Source organism: Pituophis catenifer, unplaced genomic scaffold (genome assembly GCF_029215685.1).
Source record: "Pituophis catenifer annectens isolate HBS135680 unplaced genomic scaffold, rPitCat1.0.hap2 SCAF_13, whole genome shotgun sequence".
NCBI classification, from domain to species: Eukaryota; Metazoa; Chordata; class Lepidosauria; order Squamata; family Colubridae; genus Pituophis; species Pituophis catenifer.
Genome location: NW_027256893.1, coordinates 842106 through 863821, shown reverse-complemented (window position 1 = coordinate 863821; position 21716 = coordinate 842106). Strand labels below are relative to the sequence as shown.

At 48.6% G+C, this 21716-nt stretch overlaps 1 protein-coding gene across 1 annotated transcript in view; it reads right to left on the bottom strand.

Moving 5' to 3' along the window:
• Positions 1–21716, bottom strand: part of MTSS2 (MTSS I-BAR domain containing 2) — a 50360-nt gene that overhangs the window by 21370 nt on the left and 7274 nt on the right. Inside the window, exons 2-6 of the mRNA XM_070952721.1 lie at positions 13397–13458; positions 5773–5846; positions 3139–3223; positions 2253–2344; positions 1982–2056 (exon numbers count right to left, since the gene is read on the bottom strand). Coding sequence (XP_070808822.1) covers positions 1982–2056; positions 2253–2344; positions 3139–3223; positions 5773–5846; positions 13397–13458 — 388 coding nt within the window. The remainder of the gene's footprint in view (positions 1–1981; positions 2057–2252; positions 2345–3138; positions 3224–5772; positions 5847–13396; positions 13459–21716) is intronic.

Here is a 21716-nt window from a genome sequence, read left to right as displayed (position 1 = left end):
CTTCACAATGACAATGCAGGGCAGGAGTATTGGAAATATTTGGCATCTCAAAAGATGACTCATTTCAGTCTGCAACCTTCAGCTGCAGCAACGGGAGGGTATCTTCCAAACCAGAAGTCAGGGATCCATTTCATCCTGCTTTGGTTATATCCACTTTCTGCAGCAAATCCAGTTCTGGGCACCACACTTCAAGAAGGATTTAGTAAAATTGGAGGGAATACAGAGAAGGGCAAGGAGGGTGTCCACCAAATAAGAAGCCAGATCCTATGAAGAGATCTTGAGGAGGAGGAGGCTGAGTGGAGACAATGTCCTGAAAGGATGTCACACAAGTTCAAGACTGGTTCTATCTCGTATCAAGAGGGCAAGACCCAGAATAACAGGTTCGAGTAAGAAGGAGGCAGATTTAAGTTAAAGTTCACCACGTAAGTGGCCTTGAGTTGTGATGAATTATAAGTGCACCAGCATGCCTACCATCCCTGTCCTACTGTCCCCATTTATTTCATGTGCTCATGTCCATGTTTATACTTATACTTGTTATCTTGTACATGTTTGACAAACTAAATAAATAAACTAAATAAATAAGAAATGTTTTAATCTGCATATGTAAAAGTAAATAAAGGTTTAAAAATTCCCAATAAAGACAAGTTGGATTGTGGAACCAATAATGACTCAGAGAACTGGCGGGTTCTTCTTCAGACTAGAGACCCAGCAGGAAGTCTGAATTTTTTGTGTCTGGCATGATGGTCCCTTTGATCTATAGGGTCCTATAATGCTGCATTTAGGTCAATGAAGTGAGTGTATTCACTGGATTTGCCAAGAGGGAAGAAAAAAAGCAATTTATACAAATGGGGCTTTTGAAGCATCTCTGCTTTCTTCACGTGGCCAACTACAATATAAGATCTCAGCTAAATAATGGTCCCTTCCTGGAAGAGTTGTGGTAATCCCCAGGGCAAGGGGAAGGCAAGGGCTTCTCTTTGAAGGAGAATCAAGGTGGAACTAGAGTCAGATCCCTGGGAACCTCAAGGGATCCAGCTATGATGGCCCCTCATTTGAGGTTTTCTTTCATTTCAGGTCCAGCTGGGTGGGATGGCGAAGGAAGAGATCACAAAGCAAAGGAGGAGGAAGGGAGGAAGCTGGGTTGGCAACATTTGACTTACCAAGTAGCTCTACAGAGGAATGTGGGAAAGAAAAAAAGAGGAGAAAGACAAGAATGTGTGAAAGAAGGCAGGTACACAGATCCCCATCCCCTTGCCCAAACCCCTTTGCCTCTTACAAAATAAATGCTTTCCCCCCACATTACTGCAACCTGTCCCTCTCAGCACTTAGCTTTTCGATCACATCTGGATGGAACATGAGATTCCCCTGAGCAGAGGACCGACGCGAGGGCCTTGCAGGAGCGCAGAGCAAAATCGGAGAATGCCCCAAAGCGCCACCCTGAGCACATTTCAGGTCCCAGATAATCTTCAAAGGAAGGCTCCTCCTCCTCCTCCCCCCTCCCCAGAAAGTACCAGATGCAGAACCTTCTGGAAACATCTGGTCCTTTCCACCCCAATCCAGGGGAAGTCAACGGACAGGCGCTCAGATGCCGCTCCCTCTCCTTTGGCTTGTAGCCCTCCTGCCAGCTGGGTCTCGATAGCTTCCAATCCTGTGCTCCTTCCAGAGTGCCATGGCCAGGAAGGCCAATGATAAACACTGGGAAGAGGGAAGGTGGCTTCTAGGTGTTATCGTCAACCATCTTTCTGACATCCTAGATGTCAGCTGCCACCCAGACCTTCTAGCTTTCAACCAACAGCAGCTGAAATCTCTCAAGGATGCAAGTTCCAATTAATGCTGCACTTTTCCTGTCCTGCGGGGAGGTAGGTCCAGCTCTACCAGCCTGGCTGCTGTCTCTGCACATCACCTCTTTTATGGAGATGCCAAATGGCTTCTCTTCACTTCCTCAATGTCACCCAATGTTCCTTCCACATCCTCAGATCCTCACCTTTGCGGGCTTTCTTCTGAAGTTTCAGTGTGTCAGAAGACTTCTTCTTTATCTCATGGCGGGCTCGTTTGTACTCTGAAAAGGCAGGGAAGAGGCCACCATGAAGCTCCTGCCTCGGCTGCCCTCTCCCCTCTGTGGCCAACACCACAGCCACAGACTTTCCCAGGGGCAGAAGGCAAGCACCGAGGGCCACAACTTTCCCCCATTCCCAGTCATTGCAGATAACTGGGAATGGGAGCCCCTGCATGGCCCAAGCCCCTGGCAGCTCTACCTTTTGCATGGTCCTTGTCGAGCTGGTTGGCAGTCTTCTTCCAGTCCTCTATCCTCTCCTGCAGGGGGTTGATCAGGCTTTCCATGAGGGCACTGCAGCCACAGAGAAAGGAAGAAGTGAAAGGCAGCTTCCCCTGGCCAGGGCCAAGAAGAGCAGCGGAGCAGCTACCCCTTCTCTTGAAGCAGTCCCAGGAGGGGGAGAAGGACAAGGAAGCCTCCAGCTACCGAAAGTCACCTTTCTCTTTTTTTGCCCTACACAAAGTGGGCCTCTGTGTGTGTGTGTGTGTGTGAGAGAGAGAGAGAGAGAGGGAGGGAGGGAGGGAGGGAGAGGGAAAGGAAAAATGCTGCCTTGCCAAGTGACACCTTCTGGAACCAAGCAGACCCTCCACGTTCCTCATCCCCTTCCACTGGCCATCAAGCCTTTCTGGATGCAGGGCTAAAGGGAAGGGTTCAGAATGGGCCCAGCAAAAGCTTTCTAGGGCCAGCACGCTCTGCGTTTCTGATCCTGATGCCAGCAGAGGACGGGCACTCATTGCCTGCTGACGTGCCAGTTGGGCTACTGAGCGGTCCAGTGGATCTCCCCAACTCCCCAGGTTGCAGGTTTTGTGAGCACCTCTACTCTGCATGTCAGAAAAATGGCCAGGACTCCCATCAATAGGGAAAGGAGGGATGGAGGGGGATTACACATTTTAGACCCGCCTAGAGTACGAGAAGAGCCCCCCTGGCCCGGGGGAATTGGCCACAGAGGAGAGGGAGCAAGACTGGCCCAGAAAGGGGCCGCCTGCTACAGAAGGCCCTCCTTCAGTCCCCCCCCCTTCCAAGTCCACTGCTCCCCTTTCTGTCTCTGGGCCTGGAAGTGCAACTGAGCAGCACAAGAGAACACTTACTTGGTGAAGTGCCTCAGCTTGGTCTCGATGCTGCGGTGGCGCATGCACATCCGGGTCAGTGCTGATCCGATATCCCTTGTGGCTCCTAGAGAGAAAAGGGATTCCTTAGTGATTAACTGGCAAAGGCCCGGAGCAAAAGATCTTTCCTGCAGCCCCATTGGGGAAAAACTGAAGAGACAAGAGATGGACCTGCAAAGCCGTCACTAGGTCAGCCCACCCAGGGCCTCCTGGAAGGCATGGTCCAAAGGCCTCCACAAGCGGCAGGCTGGAAATCTTGGTGGCATCTCCCAGAGCCCCCAAGGCAGGCCATCAGTTCAGAGTCACGATGTTCTCTGGCAGTGGCACAACGGAGCAGCCGCCATCTTACCTTCAAGGATTTTCTGTTCTCCGATCAATTCCACCACCCAGGATTTCACCAACCTTATCTGGTCAATGCTATTAACACCCCCCCGTTCCCCCCTCCCCCCCAAGGAAAATAGCCAGCTGGAAGTCCTCTCCTTGTGACAACAGCAGTCATGCCACAAGGAGGCTCAAGGGCCAGGAAGAACGAAATGGGAGGAAGCCCCCCTTCCCTGGCTTAGATGTTCCTGGTGGAGACCTCTCTCCGGGCTATCGCAAAGCCCAGCAGAGTCCCAGCCACTCTGTAAAACATTGGGCTCCATCACTGCTCAGAGCACATGCTCACATCACCACCACCCCGAGCCTCTCTGGGATGCCAGCTACAAAACTGAATGAATGAACACGCAAAGAGTTTACGTAACGAAAGAAAAGAGACAGAAGAGAGGAAGAAGGGCTGACAACCCCTGTCACTTTGGTATAGGTGGGGCATCGTCTGTGGGGCAGACTGCTTGGGAGCGGATGGTCTGTTCAGCGCCTGAGAATCAGAAGTGGCTGGAAAACCCTGGACACTGTGCATTTCTGAGTTATTTGTTCAAAGAGAATCAGCTAGGAAAAAACGGAAAAAGACTCTTGAGGTAAATCTGACTCTAAAATCGAAGACCCCAATTGCCAATACTTTTTGTCAACCTTCTTCTATTCCCTTTCAATAAATCTGCTTAAAGAAACTCACCGAGGTCCTAATTTGCTTCACCTCACGGAGGCAACCTGTCCTTCAGCCAGCAGAGCTTCAGTGGAAGCCTTTGAGGCCCTATGGGGACCTCCTCTGGCTATGGGACTGGAATAGACAATCTGCACAGTCAACGGCCTCAGATTTTATGAATTCCTCCATAGGAAACTTCACACACTTAGAATTTCCTCACCTGCCCAGACCCCTAGGAGCTGGAGGGTTGGGGGGTCACACTGAGGGAGAAACAGAGTTGGCCAAAAGCGGCCGGAGAATGTGGGAGAGGTCAAGCCTCTGCTCTGCAGGCATCTTCTCTCTATCTCCAGGCTCTGGAGGATTTCCCAGAGCCATAGAGGCATCTGGGAGGGGCTTCTCTGGGCCTTCCCTCCCCTCCCCCCCCCAGAGACACTTCCCACAATCACCCACCTTCCCTCAGGTGACCCAACGTAACCATCACCCTGAGACCAGCTCCCTCCCTGGTTTCTGAAGGGTCTCCTGGAGTTAAAGATGAAAGAAACACAACGATGCCCATCTACCCTGAATGGAGGTTTTGACATCTCTCTGACTGGTGATGTCAAAGTCCGCCTATCCAGAAGTGCAGCCGGGCTCTTCGTGGGGGTTACTTTTTCTCTCCACCTCCCTTGTCCTTCTGCCCTCTCTTCAAAGGGCTACAACCCTCCCAGCCCCTCTCCCAGATCCCCTGGCAGGGAAGCCCACCAAAACCAGGGTGGTGATTCAAACATACCATGCACTGGTTTGGCTGTAATTGTGATTTTAAAAACTGGGGAGCAGAAGTGTTAAAGACAACATATGGAGGGATATACGAGAAAGTAACCCCACCCTGCTCCCTCTATGGATCTTCCTCTTGATGACTCCTTGGCCTTTTTTAAAAGATCCCTGCCTTCAACCTCCTTTCTGGCTGAGATCAGATGAATGCACACCCATACAACCTGTTCAGAGCATCCTGTTTTACACACACAATATCTTCATCGGTGCATGGGGAGGGAAGGACAAATCCTGCAGCAGAAATCCATTCTCTGCAGCAGCAGCAGAACCCAGAGAGTCTCCAGTTCCTCAACCCCAGACAATCTGCAATCCAGACTGAAATTCACCAGCAATCAACCCTTTCTAGGCATGCCACTTCTCTCCATTCTGGGGACTCAAACAGGGAAAAAGAGCCCTGAAATTTCCATTTTTCAGGCTGAAGCTTCTCCAGGAACCAAAGCACCAGACCAAAAATAAAAACAGAAATGTGGGTGCTTCTCACACTGGGAACCCCAGCCACACAATGGATGGACCAAACATGGATCGTGCCAGTCTGTGAGCTGGAGGGGCCTTGGGTGGCCTCAGGTAAGAGCCCCAATTAAAAGGGAGGCAGCTGCTTGCTCCCTCTTGGGAAGATGATCTTCCTGGGCCAGGTCCAAATTCACAGAGTGGTGCCAGAAGGAGAGGGATTCCCAGAATTGGGCCCAGCTGGGGTTGGATCAACGAAACTCCCCCTCTAAGCCCTGGAAGGGGCTTCCCAGGGGGTACACCATTTTGCCTCCCCAAAGCTCCCCATATCTCCTTACCTCTGGTGTTGGTGGCCATGTCTGCCACTCTCTGGAAGGCCTCCAGGAAAGCCACTGCAGCCAATATGGTGGTCCTAGGAAGAAAGAGGGACTCAGATCGAGAGGGGAGCCTTTGCGGGAGAATGGAGTGACAAGACACGGGAGCCTCAGGCCGGGGAAAGCTGCAGGGCATGAGGAAGGCAACCTTGGCAGAGAGAGACAAACCCTAACCCTAACCCTTTTCCTGAGCAAAAGGAGGCTGAGGCTTCCTGAAGTCCAGAGCAGGGAAATAATCTTCAGAAGGGGCTCAGGCAGACCCTTCCCTAATTGTCTGGGGTAGAAGACGGAAAAGAGAGCACCGCAAAACAAGACTTGTGAAATTCTTTTATTACAGCCAATCTCAATGAAGTTAGATTTAGATGACTTGCTGAGTTGATTTCCTGGGTGGGCTCATTCCTCTCGCCAACCCAAACACCCACCAAACTGCCTTCAGCCAGACTTTCCCTAGGAAAGAAAATAAAATGTGCCTGCTGGCCTGGAAAGGCTCCTTACATCAAAAGTGTGGAGAACTTCAGCATGGCACAAACCAAGGCAACATACAATCGGGTCACGTGAAACAGGAAGACAGGGCTTATCGCAAACGGGTGAAGATCTTCTCAGGGCTCCTCCCCTTTCTCTAGGGTGGCGGGGGAGGGGCAAGACGAGGCGACTCCAGCTATTGAGATCTTCCAGTCCAAATCATCGAATTGCGCTGAGCTGGAGCAGAGACGGGCATCATCTGCACACTAAGGACCCCTCAGCCAATCATATCCAGCGTGTTTAGATGGGTGCATAAAAACATGGAATTATGAACCACACCTACGTTCTCCTCCACTTCCTTCCCTATCTTCAATACGCTTTCTGTATCTTTCTGTATCTGAAAGAGAGATCGACTCCTGGCAGGCATTTCACAAGCAGAGGCATCTATCTAGCACGCACTCTTTCCATTCGCTTCTTTTCTTCGCTGTGCAGGGACATAAACGTGGAGGCAGCGTTTGGAGGAACCAATCACCCCAAAGGATGCAGCTGCTTTAATGCTTTGAGGAGAGGTGCTTCTTTTTCACACTAAGGTACTTCACAAAGTATCTTTTTTGAAAGCTATGCACAGCCTTAGCAGACACTCTCCTGTTTCTTCTTGTTCCTTTCTTAGACGTAAAGATAGCCAAATGCACGTTGTTGACTGTGAGGGGAAGTTTGTTACAAGTTCCTCCTTAAAATTCTCTGCCAAACTGCAGTCCAAACTCCAGTCAGCTCTTTGTTCACTTTTCTGTTTCCTGGAAACTAGCTACTTTATATTCTTCGCTACAACAGGCTCTGTGAAAAAGGACTCACCAAACGGCTTTTAGGATGCATCCCTTGTATCATCACCCTCTATACTACACAAGATATGAATTCCCTCAAAATGTACAGCTCTTCTGGTAAATTGCTTCTTTTCCTCCTGACAGCCAAACCCATTAGCAGATGCAGTGTGGAAGGCAACCTTGTGGCATTCCATTATGCAATAACCTTGGCTTGGACTAAAATGATAATCTGCCAAAAGCAGCGACTACTAACACTTCAGAGAAAAGATCTGAACCTCCTCAAAAAAATGCAGAGGTTAATTTTTAAGATATTGTTTGTTTGTTAAATTTACTTGCTGCCTAACTTGTCATGGGCTACTCCAGGCAGCTTATAATAGTAAAAAAGGGAAAAAGGGAAAGAAGTGTAAACGGAAATAAAATAACAGTTATCATGCTTGAAGGTATTAAAAAATAGCTCAGTAGTAATTTTAGCTCCAGGCCAGGCCAGGCCAAACCAAACCAGATTGAAGAGTGAATAACTAGTCTCACCAACCTGAAACCACTTACAGGCGCTACTTCTCCTCTGGCCACTTTCTAGCTCAGGGCTTGTTTCTTTTATTCTTTTATTTTTTTAATTTAATTTTATTTATTTATTTATTTTGTCAAGCATGTATTAGAGAACAGATATAAGTATAAACATGATTATGAATACATTAAATGGATACGAATAAAAGGGAACATTAGGACGGGAATGGTAGGCACGCTGGTGATCTTATGCACGTCCCTTACAGACCTCTTAGGAATGGGGTGAGGTCAACAGTAGACAGTCTTAGGTTAAAGTTTTGGGGGTTTGGGGAAGAAACCACAGAGTCAGGTAGAGCATTCCAGGCATTGGCCACTCTGTTCCTGAAGTTGTATTTTCTGCAATCAAGTTTGGAGCGGTTTACCTTGAGTTTGTATCGATTGTGTGCTTGTGTGTTGTTGCGGTTGAAGCTGAAGTATTCATTGACAGGTAGGACCTTGTAGCAGATAATTTTATGTACTATGTTTAGGTTGGACCAAAGACGACAAAGTTCTAAGTTGTCTAAGCACAAAATTTCAAGTCTGGTGGCATAAGGTATTCTGTTGTGAGCAGAGAAGTGGAGGACTTCTTGTGAAATATCTCTGGACTCGTTTGATTGTATTAATGTCTGATATGCAGTGCAGGTTCCAGATAGATGAGCTGTATTCAAGAATTGTATGCCTTAGTTTGCAGTTCAATATTACCAGAGAAGAAGCTACGCAAGACTAGGTTAACAACTCTTAATGCTTTTTTGGTAATGCTGTTACAGTGAGCTCTGGCACTTACACTAGATCTTTGAAATGAGTACTCCAAGTTCCTTGACAGAGTGAGGGTCGTCTATGAGGTCGTATCCACCCAGCTTGTATTTTGTGTTCTAATTTTTTTTTTTTCTGCCAATGTGTAACACAGAGCATTTGTTGGTTGAGATTTGGAATTGCCAACTGTTTGACCATTCTGACACAAAGTCAAGATCTTTTTGTAGGGTAGCAGCATTGTTGGTGGTATTGAATAGTTTTATATCATCAGCAAAGACAATGCAGTTGCTTATAATATGATCGCAAAGATCATTTATTTATTTATTTAGTGTGGGTCCTAAAACACTGCCTTGGGGGACACCGCTGTTAACAGGTGCAGGGTTTGATAAGGCGTTCCCTATTTTGACTACCTGTTGCCTGTTTGATAGGAACGCAGCTATCCACTTATGCAGAGGAAATGCCATGAGATTTTAGTTTTAGAAGTAGTTTGTTGTGTACCATTGAATCAAAGGCTTTACAGAAGTCTATATAAATTGCATCAATTGCTTTACCCTGGTCGAGTTTTGTTGACGGATTTCCCCTTTCCTGAGGAAGCGCCAGCCCCCCTATGGCCTGCCCTCCTTCATTTCTCCCCCACCACAATGTAGGGACTCAGGTTAGGCTACAAGACCCCTGTGACTCAACTGAAGAAATGTCTGCAAGAAAACCACCAAGCTCAGAGAGCACCAAGGAGCTCTCATTTCAACCCTAAGTTACAAATATTAACCAAACCATACAAATTTAAGGGGGCTTCCAGGTGGAGAAAGGGTGGCCTAATATGCAGGGAGGGATGCCAAAGAAAAAGTGGGGAGATGGGCCAGCTGGGCTTCGGAAGCAGGGGCGGGTTTCAAAACCCGTCACTACCGGTTCACTCGTGGGTGCGCACACGCTTGCGCACTTGACGCTTCTGTGCATGTGCAGAAGCGTCCAGGCAGAGCCTCCTGCCACTGCCGCTACCGGTTCGTCCGATCCGGGGTGAACTGGTAGCAATCCACCACTGCATTTGAGGGGGAAAGATGAAGCCAGAGCCTCAAAAGCAGAGCCTTCTCAAAGGACACCACAGAGTTTGCCTGCTCCACTTTCCAGAGCATGAGGGAATTTGTTAAAGTTATAGAGCAGAACACCTAAACCTCCTGATACTTCTGGCCCAAGGATTAAAACATGAGTAAAGAAATAATTATATGGATCTAAAGAATTAAATCTGAATAATCCCTATAGTGCTTTACAGCAAGGGTCCCCAACCTCTGGGCTGGGTCCCACTACTGGGCCATGAATTTCATGGGTTCAGAAGTGGACTGGGTAAGCAGCTGGCCGGTGCATGCATGCACGTACACACCGGCCCACTGTTTGCATGGCCAGCTCCTCTCCCCCCCCCCCACAGGCCGCCAAGCCATAAAGGTTCTGGACTGCTGCTTTACAGCATTCTCTGAACGATTTGCATATTTCAGCCTCTTGCCCCCAACAATCTGGGTCTTCATTTTACTGACCTCCAGCAAATCCCCAGATCTTAAAGCAGTAAATCCTAATGCAGCCTCTGGTGTATGGAAGTTGGCATGGAAGGGGGGCACATGTTTCTCTTTGGTCCTCCAAAGCCCAGCTGGATGATTTTTGGCAATTATCAGCCCCAATGATAATAATCACCCAGGATAGCATTTGTCCCCTTTCTCTTTGAGTCAAGGGGGCTGAACAGAAGCACCTAGAAGAGAGGCAAGCAGGACCTGGGGGTGTCTGGGGACCTCTTTCTTTTCTATTGTCTCCTGGTCTGTCTACCTGAGAGGGACAGTCCTGCGAACAGACTAGGGGGGGGGCTGTTTGACCCTGATGCCCATTGTGCTGAGCGTTCAAAGGAAAGGTGAGCTCTACAGTCAATAACAAATGCATTAAAAACACATGAGCCCATTAGGCTTTTCCCACAAAACAAGAAGTGTTGTTTCTGGGCAACAGCTGAATTTAACCCTGTCAGCCAGCAGGTCCCACATCCTCCAAAGCAGTTCCCACCTGGATGCAGAGTGCAAGAAGAGCCTGAGCCTCTTTTGGCAGGCAAGGGCTGGAAACGAGCCCCCCATTTCTCTGGGATTGCAATTCTTACAAATGCAGTCAGAGAATATTCATTATTGGCTAAGTGTGATTGGACACACAAGGAATTTGTCTCCGGTGCATAAGCTCTCACTGTACATACAAACAACTATTATAAATCATAAGTTACAACAAGAGAGCGATAAATGAGAAGACACCAATAGGAGAAGGTAATAGGAAAGATGAGAAGGATCTCATCTTGGAAATCTTTGGAAAGCTGAGCTCAGAACAACCAAGCCCTCCACTCATCCGAGCACAGAGGGCACCTTAGCTGCTGCCATGCCCACCAGATCAAAAATGTCTCCACCCTTGGATTCTCCTCCCCAGGGCAGGCCGCTAAGCAGAACAGATTGGAAAATCAACTCAACAGGTAGCTTTTATTTTGATGGCACAGAAGGACAGAATCCTGCAAACTTGACTGTGTTCCTCCTCATGGTTCAGTGAATGAGGGAGGAGCTTCCGAATATGATCGTGTGGACTTCTGGACTGTAAAAATGATTCAGCCCTTTTGCCTGGCAAGGGATCTCCATCAAGTTCACCATCTGTGCTCTCTCCACCACCGCACAGAACAAGACACATTAGAGGAGGCACTTTGTTGCACATCTTGGTGGCCCCGTCCCCGCAGAGTAACAACAGACACTACCACTTCGATGTCTCTTTTACTTTTCCTTCTGATAGGACACCACCACTACAATCCACCCAAGACACAACTTTTTCTGCACCTCTTAGAGTAGATGTCCACTTTCCATGTTCTCATTCTCTCATTTTAAGGAAGCCAGCCACTGGCACTCCCATCTGTTATGTGGTCCAGCTTCTTCTCTGTGAGTGGCATCTTTCAGTAGCAAGTATGTCCCACACATTTCCATTCTTTTCCCCTTCCTCTTTCCTTCCTCCATCCAGTGCTTTATGTTCTCCATTTGATTTTTCCAGCATTATAGCAACCTTTCCCTCCTTCCTTTCTCCCTTGAGCTCCCTCTGAGCTAAGGATCCTCCCTCTGAGTGGTGGTGTGCAATTTCATTGCCTCAACATGGCAACAACAGCAACCCATCCACACAACAGCAGTCACCCAACATCTCCTTAAAGAGACCTACAGACTCCAGGGTAATGGATTAGCAAAACAAGTTGACCAGATTGAGGCTGGAGGGTCAGAAGAGCTGTTCCCCTCAACTCACTGGGATCACAAGGCAGTTGGGCCACCATGTTTGTCCTATAATTATAAAATGACAGACCTGGGTTGGAAGGGACTTTGGAGGTCTTTGGAGGACAGAGAGGGGTCCAGTCTTGGCTTGAAAACCCCCAGCGATGGAGCACCCACAACTAAGGAGGCAGCTGTTCCACTGTTTTATAATTGTCATTGTCAGAAAATTCCTCCTTCCTTTAAGTTGGGCCCCCATCCAGCCCTCAGAAGCCTTGCAGAATAAATCCCCGCCTTCTTCTCCTCAGGCACTTCAGTGCTGTCTGGGGATCTTGCCCCACCTCGGATCCCTGGGTGCCCTTTCTGCCTTGGGGTGGGGGGATCACAGGGCATCTACCCAGCGCAGAGTGGAACAGCTGCCCTTCCCTGGCCCTCCCTCCTTTGAGGAAGCCTGGCTGCACCAGCCCTACTGAGCAGTGGCAGAATCAGTGGCGCCTTGTCTCTGCCTCAGCCAGCTATCTGACACCTGTGCAGCTGACTTTTCCTACCTGTGGTGATCCTTCACTCCTCACTATTAAAACAACAACCTATTCTTAGCTATGACCTTAGTTCAAATCTATCAAGATCCTTGAGAGTCTCGAGCTGTTTCCTGATGGATTAGCAATTTCTGTCTCCCCATCACCCCGACCATCTGCACATTTTCTGAGTGTGCCTTATGTTTTTTCATCTGGATGAAAGATGCCTGCTGGGGATTCCTATGCAAGGAGAGAGATTAAGGGTTAGAAAGAGGGAGGAGGTCCCCAAACTGCAGGGAGGCCCATTTTGAGGGGGCTTCTCAGCCCCTATGCCTTCCCTTTCTGCAGTGTTAGCGAAGACAACTCAATTAAAACATTTACTCTCCCCTTTCCACTTAAAGAGCAGCTTAATGCCTGGGGCTACTCCAGAAGCCACATGCCTGGCTTGTCCCTCCCTGGCTATGCAGGGAGAATCCCCATAATTCCTTGATCTTTTATACATTTATCAAATTTCTATTTAGAAAGGAAAGCTACTGTGGAGTATTCCAGCCAAAAAAGGCATCAAGAAAGTGGGCCCAGCCCCCCTTCCCACCTGGCCCCAGCCTGAGATGGGGGTGGGGGAGACTGCAAGGCCATCAACAGACAATCCAGGACTTGCACGGGGATTTATCATCACATCCAGTGCAGAAAGGCTGCTGCAAACATTTCTGGACGCAGCCATGGGAACCACAACTGCAAATCTCTGTCCAGGAAAAGGGAACATCCCTTGTGGTTGGTCCTGAAAAGTCTGCACCAGCCACCAGCTGCTGGCCAGGCACAATTGAAGGTGCTGCCTTTAAAGCCCGAAACAGCAGGAAGGCCTAACTCTCCCCCTCTCCCCCGTTCTCCAGAAACATCCACATGGGGGCTGTCCGAGTGACTGGCTAATCTTAATCTACTTGGACTTTTTGACAAGCCCCACACCAAAACCTCCATGTACATTTAACAGAGACGGACAGAAGCATAGACAGCCTGACTGGGCCTGAGACGCTCAGCTGGTCGGGTCGCCCTTGGCAGAAATCCAGAATCCAGAGGTCCTGCCTACCACCGTTTGCTTGCAAAAATGGTCTCCCAGCTCTCTGAACAACCTTCCAAATAACCAGCCACAAGCACCACAATAAAGCACCAGAGGCACAAAGACCACAACCGTTTCTTTGAAAAAGGAGCGATCTGCTTCCCTGGGCTGCTCTGCAGGAGAACTCACCGCAGCTGGGAGTGGAGCTTCGTGGCTTTTGAGTTGAAATCTTCCCAGACAGGATAGGAGCTCTGCAAGACAAGGAAAAAAGAGGTTGAGAACCCCCAGCCTCTCCCTTCCCTGGGTAACAGCAGAGACCCATAAGGCAGTGGGGGGGAGCCTGCTCCTTTCCCTGGGGTGCCAGAAAGGCCCGCTGGAGCCAACTTCTTCCCACAAGTCAAAAGCCGCCCCTCCCCCCCAAGATCCGGGCCTGCCCCAGCTCTACTCAGAGCAAACAGGTCATGCCATTTGGTACCTTTGGCCACGCCAGGTGTCGTCTAATCAGTTTGTAAGGTAGGGCATGTAAGTAAGAATCTGCCAACCCTCACCAGACACACAAGACAATGCACAATCTCAACTTGATCTCTCAACAGTCTCCTTGTTTTTCAAATATGTCTCTACGGCTCTACAGGCTTCAACCCAGTGACACAGCTCTGCTTCGGGTTGTGCTGCAGGCCAGTAGTGGGTTTCAAATCCCATCACTACCAGTTCGCTCATGGGCATGCTCGCTCGTGCACAACGCTTCTGCACATGCGCAGAAACATCCGGGCGGATGGGTGGAGCCTCCTGCCGCTGCTGCTACCAGTTCATCCGGTACCAATCCGGGGTGAACCGGTAGCAACCCACCACTGCTGCAGGCCCATCAACCCCTTCATGCGATGAAGACTCCCTGGAACCATTCCCTGAACTCTGGCGGCTTCTCTGGACTAGTGGGGGGGGGTGTTTGGAGCATTGCTCTTGGACTTACAGTGAACTGTGGAACTTTGGGTGGGGGGAAGTTGGAGCAATAAAAGGGAGTTAAAACTTTCACTCTGGCTGTGTTGCTTTTGTGCCCAGCCCCAGGTCAACACAACTGGGACCCAACAGATTACATCCCAGAGTTCTAAAGGAGCTGGCAGATGTCATCCCAGAACCACTGTACCACATTTTTCAAAAATCCTGGAGCACCAGGGAACTACCATGTCACTGTATTTTTTTATTTACCAGCTGAGCTCTCATTTCTGGACTATCAGACTTTCCGTAGCTTGCCAACTTTTGTTATCAGTAACTGATATTACATGTATCTGCATTCCTTTCTTTGACTTCACACACTTTCCTTTGTTCTCTTGCCAGAAAGGTCCGGCTGGGAAATAGCCGGTACGAACTATTTCAAAATGTAACTTATTAGATCAGTTAGGTGTTTTATTTTTTTTATAACAAATAAATGAGTTTTCTTAGAAAATATCTTCGGGTTTTGTTTTCTTAAAGTATACTTGCAAGGAAAGGTCTTGATCCGCCCCTCCTAATCAGGTGCGATTATCCCAAAAGCAGAATGGGATTAATCAACGCCCTGATATCTGGTAGCAAGAGGATGGTTGATTTATGGCTTTTTCCTTGTTTGTTACTTTTGATGATAAGCGAATAGGCAATTAGTTTTTAGCTACTGAGGTACACTAATTATTTTTTGCAAGAATGCCGAGAAAGAAGAAAAAGGGCAAAATGTAAGGTAGGGTTACACAGAGCTTTATCCTCTTCGGATGAAGAGCAGGAGATAGAAAGACCCTCAAGATTTCAGCCCCTTGCTACAGCCACACACCTGGAACTAGAAGCCGTGGGAGAAGTAACAGATGAAATGCTCTTAAAAAGGCATCAGGAGAGAGGTAAGAGAGAAACTGCTTTTGAAGATAATGTGCTACAACTGAGGTCAGTAGCGTCTCCTTCTGAATATGCATGCTCTCAAACAGTCCTCCCAAAGCCTTCTGAATTTGTAACGCTTGGTGCAGGGCAAGATTTTCTACAAACGGCCGTCTACATTTTTTTTTTTTTTTAATTTGATTTATATGCCGCCCTTCTCCGAAGACTCAGGGCGGCTTACAATGTGCTCAGCAATAGCCTTCATCCTTTTGTATATTTATACAAAGTCAGCTTATTGCCCCCACAACTGGGTCCTCATTTCACCTACCTTAGAAAGGATGGAAGGCTGAGTCAACCTTGAGCCTTGGCGAGATTCGAACCCTGCAGTAATTGCAGGCAGCTGGTCTTAATAAGCTTAATAACAGGGTGCTTTAAACCCCTGTACCACCAAGGCTCTTCCCTCTTATATGGAGGGAAGTAAGCAGTGGGGTAGCACAAAGTTCCATCTTAGGCCCAGTACTCTTCAATACCTTCATAAACGACTTAGATGAGGGAATAGAATTTACCAAATTTGCAGATGACACTAAGCTGGCAGGAATAGCCAACACCATAGAAAATAGGCTCAAGATCCAGATGGATCTTGACAGACTTGTACACTGGGCCCTAGCTAACAAAATGAAATTCAATGTAGAGAAAGTAAAGTCTTACACTTAGGCAAGAAAAACCAAAAGTACACATATAGACTGGGAGAAACCAGGCTTAATAGCAGAAACTGTGAGAGGAATCTTGGAGTCTTAGTGGACAACCAATTAAATATGAGCTAACAGTGTATGGTGGCAGCCAAAAAAGCAAATGCAATCCTAAATTGCATTAACAGAGGGATGCAATCAAGATCAAGTGAGGTACTAATACCACTCTATAAAGCCTTAGTAAGACCACACCTAGAATATTGCATCCAGTTTTGGTCACCACTATAAAAAATGTTGAGTCTCTAGAAAAAGTGCAACCAGGATGATTATGGAGACTAAAACATATGAAGAACAGTTACAGGAACTGTTAGTGGCTAGTCTAGTGAAGAGAAGGACCAGGGCCATTATAGCAGTGTTCCAATATTTGAGGGGCTGCCACAGAGAGGGGGGGGTGTCAAGCTGTTTTCCAAAGCACTTGAAGGCCAGACAAGGAATAACGGATGGAAACTGATCAAGGAGAGATTCAACCTAGAAATAAGGAGAAAGTTTCTGACAGTGGGAGCGATCAACCAATGAAATAGTTTGCCTTCAGAAGTTGTGGGAGCTTCATAACTGGAAACTTTCAAGAAGAGACTGGACTGCCATCTGTCAGAAATGGTGTAGGATCTCCTGCTTGGGCAGGGGGTTGGACTAGATGACCTACAAGGTCCCTTCCAACTCTGTTAATCTGTGTTTGGTATCCACTGACTTCCATGTCTACTCATTAACTATTATTATGAGCTGTTACTTACTTTCTTTAAATTAAGTCCATGAATAAACAGGAAGCTACACACCAAGGAGGACAGCTATTGGGAGCCTGCCTGAAAAACCCACCTGCCAAGCAAAAGCTCCAGTGGAACTGCCTAACTGGAGCAGAAGCAGCACCTGAACCCACAGCAAGGAGCATGGCCTGCCCAGAGCCCTAAAGCCCCTGCCTGCCTTTGGCCTGGCTGTGAGGAGGCCTCCCCAAAGACTAAGACTCGTCCCAACAGGCCAGACATGGGAGAAGTTGCCAAGAGCAGATTTCGCCTGATCTTTGAAAAAAGGGGTAATCCCCGGATCCCTCTGAGTGCTGGTGAGGATGCCTCCCTGAGCTGGGCTCTGGTGCTCCTTTCAGCTCTAAAACGCTTGAAAGCACTGAGTGGGGATCAGCAGGTCATCTGGCTCTTTGGGCTCAAGTATCATAAGGATTCTTGCACTGGGGTTTGCATGACCCAAGTTGCCTGAATTGACAGCACGGCAGCCCACAATCCGTCATATCTCAAGGGCTGCTCTCGCCCAAAGTTAGCGGGGCTGAATGGAGAAGCAAAGCAGCCCAGCCTCTCTTTGGCTGCATCTCTCCCCACGAGCCGAGCCAGAGTGCTGCTCTGCCAGCTTCCAAAGCCTTCTCCTCCTAGCAGCCCTCATCTGCAGGGCAGTGGGAGAAGTGCTGAAGGCCAGGGAGCCCCCACCCCCACCCCATCCACTTTCTCCTGAGCCAGGCAGAGGCATGAGTTTCTTTTAAGGCTCCTGGGGAAGAATGCTGAGCATTTCCTAAAGCAAACACAGGATCTCACCCTTTCCAAGTGTGGACACAAAGCAGAGATGGGGCTCTAAACTCAGGAGTTCCAGTTCAGCCCCTCTCCTTATCCCCCTGCCAGCAGGAAGAACCCTCCCCCCACCCAGTGTGTGTGTCAGTGGGGAACACTCAGGAGCCACGGTTAACAGTCAATAGGAGTCTTCTTCCTTGACACCAGGCATGCCATCTCCTCTACCCAAAACATTCTATTATTTGAATAAAGAAATGAATAATGTTGCAACCATTGCATTCCTGGCAGGCTGTTATGCCAAGAAAGAGCCATGAGCTCCTTTGAGGAGATGCTGGAATACAGAGAAGAGTTCAACTGAGGGACACATGTGTTGCCTTTGGATTCCCCACAAATAACACCTTGGAGTTGAATCCCTTTAGAAGCAGAATACCTGTCACATCAATCAGGCTGCCCTATAGCTGCATAAAGCAGTGGATGAATATTTATGGAAGATGAAATCAATGAGACCCACTCAGAGCAGACAATGCTTATATTATGTGTGTAAGAAATAAAACTGAAAAACTTTTCAAAAAAAAAAAAAGAGAGAGAAGACAATGCTGTGGGAAAGGCTGGTTTAAGCAAGCAACATCTGGGAATCAGGATGAGCACTCCTGAGCATTTCTCCAAACAATGGATGGTCCCTGGAGGCCCTGATCCTTCAATGGAAAAGGACCCATCAATGTGAGCAGACTCTTAAGATGGACTGGCCAACCCCAGTCAGAAAGAACAGTCATTGTCTTCGCATGGACCACGGTGCCTGGTTCTGGATTTTGTTCTAAAACAGAAACATAATTTGGCCAGACAGATTTCAAGTTGTGTAATATGAATGGAAGTGAAATAAGGTTTTTAGTTCAGAAAATGGCAAACTTATCAAAGCTTGACAACTACATTTTTTTTCTTTGAATAAATACTATCAAAGTTTAGGACAATGGCACTATGAAAATATTCGTATTTATTTCTTAGATTTACATGCTGTGGAATTGGACCAACTCATTCGACTTTCCATTTATTTTTAAGAAGAGGAAGAATGTTTAAGTTTAAAAGAGAAGACACAAATTAGTGGAAGATGGTGGGGGAGCATGTTGTGCAAAGATCAGGATGGGGTGGAAAGATATTTTATCGATAAAAGAGATGTGAAGAACCATGGATGGCACCAGCAGTTTAAGGAGGAAACGTGAGAAATCCAGGGACCGGGGTGGGGTGTCTAAGCTGCCTTGATGGAGAAACCATCTTGCAAGCTGCTCTGGAGGAGAGTCAGAGATGTGAGATGGACAAAGGCAGGAAGTTTGTTGAGCAGCCTGCAGAGCAGCACAAACAAGGCAGCTGTGTGCAGACCCAACCCTGGGAGTCCTGTGCGTCACTTTGTGGGATGGAAAGCTGTGGAGGGCCTGGGGGAATGGGGGATTCTGGCTGCAGTGGCCAAGGCAGATGAACAGCTTGAGGGGAAAAGTCTTGCAAGAAGAACCTCCTGCAGCCCAACTGCTGCCCAGGAACATGGACATTGGCTAGAAGCAGAAAAAGCAAGCTGGAAACTTGAGGCGGTAACAGCACGGCTGCTCTGAGGGGCTCATCTTTGTTGAGGTTCAATCAACTTGGAGACAGTTGGGGAGCTTCTAGAAGAGGGCTGGGGAACTGTGCCTCGGGGCAGAGAGAGTTGGGAGTCTGCCAGTTCCAGGGTCACCAGAGCCTTCGGGCAAAGAGGCAAGAACTGGGGGTGTTTGGGGAGCTGCTCAGGGAATCGAGTCTTCCCTCATGTGGAATTTAGGGCCTTGGAGCTGGCTGGGGCTTTGCAACTGGGATGGAGCAAAGTGAATGGCGGGAGAGCATCAACACACATGTGGCCTCCACATTGGAAGGTGGCAGCTATAAGGGCTCTGCTTGGACCTCCTTTGCCAGTCTCTCATCCAAATGCAGGGAAGGCAGGCCTGGAGACTAGAGAGGAAAACCTTCCAGGGCAGCAGAGGGTTTGCATGGCAATCCACGCAAGCTTGCAGCAGGTCTGGGAAGGGGCCAAGTCAGTGGAGCAAAGGCTGCCACAATGCAATTGATGGCAGGGTAAACTCTTTGGGTGCCGGCAGAACCAGCAGGAATAGGGAAGACCAGCTGGACTGGCTGAACGGTTTCTAGCCATTGCCTCTGTTCTCCATTTTGCCCCTAGTTCTTCTGAAAACAATTGGAAAACCAGGAAAATGGGAATGGGAGGACTTTAGAACCTACCCTTCAAGAGGTAAAACCCCAACTCACTCCTCCAGACTTTTTGTGTAAGGACCAGCTAAAGCACAGACGCTTTGTATGCAAGAAGAGAAATAGGAAAACAGATGCCAAAAGCTTGCAAAAGTGGAATGGTGACACACTGCCCTCACCCCACCCCACCATGCAAGGAATAGGAGGTGCAACAGAAACCTTCAAGGCACACGCAGCCAAGGGAGCCTCTGGTTCCAAATGTGGCCTCCTTGAAAAGCCAGATGTGCAAGGACAAGAGACTGCACTCAGTTGCAAAAGGACCATAAAAATAGCTGGACTGGAACCTGGAAGGTCAGGCAAGAAGGGAGCCTCTCACTGAGCTGGGGTGAAGAAGAGCTTGGATCCAACGCACAGAGGAGGCTATACTCAAGTTCTGCTTCTCTCGAGGCAGCTGGCATGGCTGGAGGACAGAAGTTGCTACCCACCAGATCAGACCACTGGCCTACTGGAGGTGCCACAGATTCTCACTGGGAAGATGGAGCTATTCAAATGGCCCACTCAATTAATGGACACAGTCAGCTCCAGAAGGCTCTTGGGGAGATCCTGGCAGCTGTGAGACGCAGATCCTGTGCTGGAACTGGGAGGCAACAGTGCCCTTCGGCACTTCTTGCTTACAGAGGAGCTATGAGGAGATAAGCAGACCAGGAGCTGTCTGGAAAGCCACTGCCAAAGACAAAGAGCCAACCAGATTAAAGACACCGGGTCAGAATTCACGTTCATCCAGGTCTGTAGCATAGCAATAGAAGCAATGATACTTTTCTCTATTCTTTTTGATCTGAGGAATTTGGCTGCTGGCCTTTTTAAGGGGATGCAAACTCTATAAGGAAAGGAGAGCCCTAAAGGATGTGGATTATCCGGGTGGTCCTGTCCTGAGAGGACACTGACCACATCCTTGGGCGGCCTCTGGAGAGTCCTGCTGTTGCTTGATCACGTGGCCTTCAACACTATTAGGAATGGTATTCTTCTGGACCTCCTCTGGATGGGAATGGAACAGGGAGCGCTACTCCGGAAGGATTTCCTGACCTGGCCTACCTCAAAGGGCTGACACATCTGGAGGTAGCTGTGCAGAGTCTTTCCAGCTGTGTGAAACTGGGGCACCTGCCCATGCTTGGGGGTCCCTCATAGCCACCCATCTCAGTTGCCGCCCCTTCCCTTGAACAGCCAACCCCCATCTTTACTCCCCTCTTCAGTTTCAGGAAGGCCATGAAATTGTGGCTGCAGCTCAAACAGCTTGAGGTGTGGACTTGCTGCTTCCAGGGCATTGGCATTGTTTGGTTATGCAAGGGAGTCAGACGGGATTGGAGTGGCGGCTGCGCTCAGTCGAATGCATTCAGACTGGCAGGCCCTGGAAGGCACCCACGGGCCCATGAGAGGGACCTATTCAGCTGAGAGTATAAAACTGAGGAGTTTCAAGCAGGGCTTTTCTTAACTGGGATTGGGGGATGGTGCCTGTTGTAATGGACTGAGTGTTTCCACTCCTTGCATAATTCAAAAAGCCACTGACATGCTTGCAAGAATGCCCCCCCTCCCCAAGGAAAGGAATGAAAGCTACCCTTGGGCTCTTCTGCTGTATCAAAGGAGAGACAAAGCCAGAGAAAATCAACTAAGAGCTGCAGCCACTTACAAGCCCCCTGATTTGGCACACCAAGCGGTGAGGAAGGCCTTAGGGAAAGTGAGGAATGGAGAGAAATGACCCAAATGGGAGGGAAAAAGACAGAGAAATAGCCCTTTGATACTGAGCTACCCAAAACTGAGACCCAAAGCCAAAACTGCAGCCATGGAGGGGTTGCCAAATCCACAGGGATATACGCATCTACTAGAAAATGTATCCTGAAAATGTATTTTCAGGAACTGTGGAGTACTCCCCACGTGAATCTATGGGGCTGAGATCACTGGAAGAAGCTTTAGGCAGACAGACAGACATCCCTGGCATCAGACAGGCCAGAGGAGGAGAATGAAGGTTCCTTCATTTCAGGTACAGGATTAATTGTAACCGGAATGGCGGTTGCAGTGTCAAATTGCAGCTTGACAGGCGAGAAGGCTCCATCCGATCTCAGCTGAGAAGATGAGGCCCCGCTGAGTCCACACTCAGCCACCCTCCCCTTGAGGGCAAAATGCCAGGCTAGCACTGCCCAG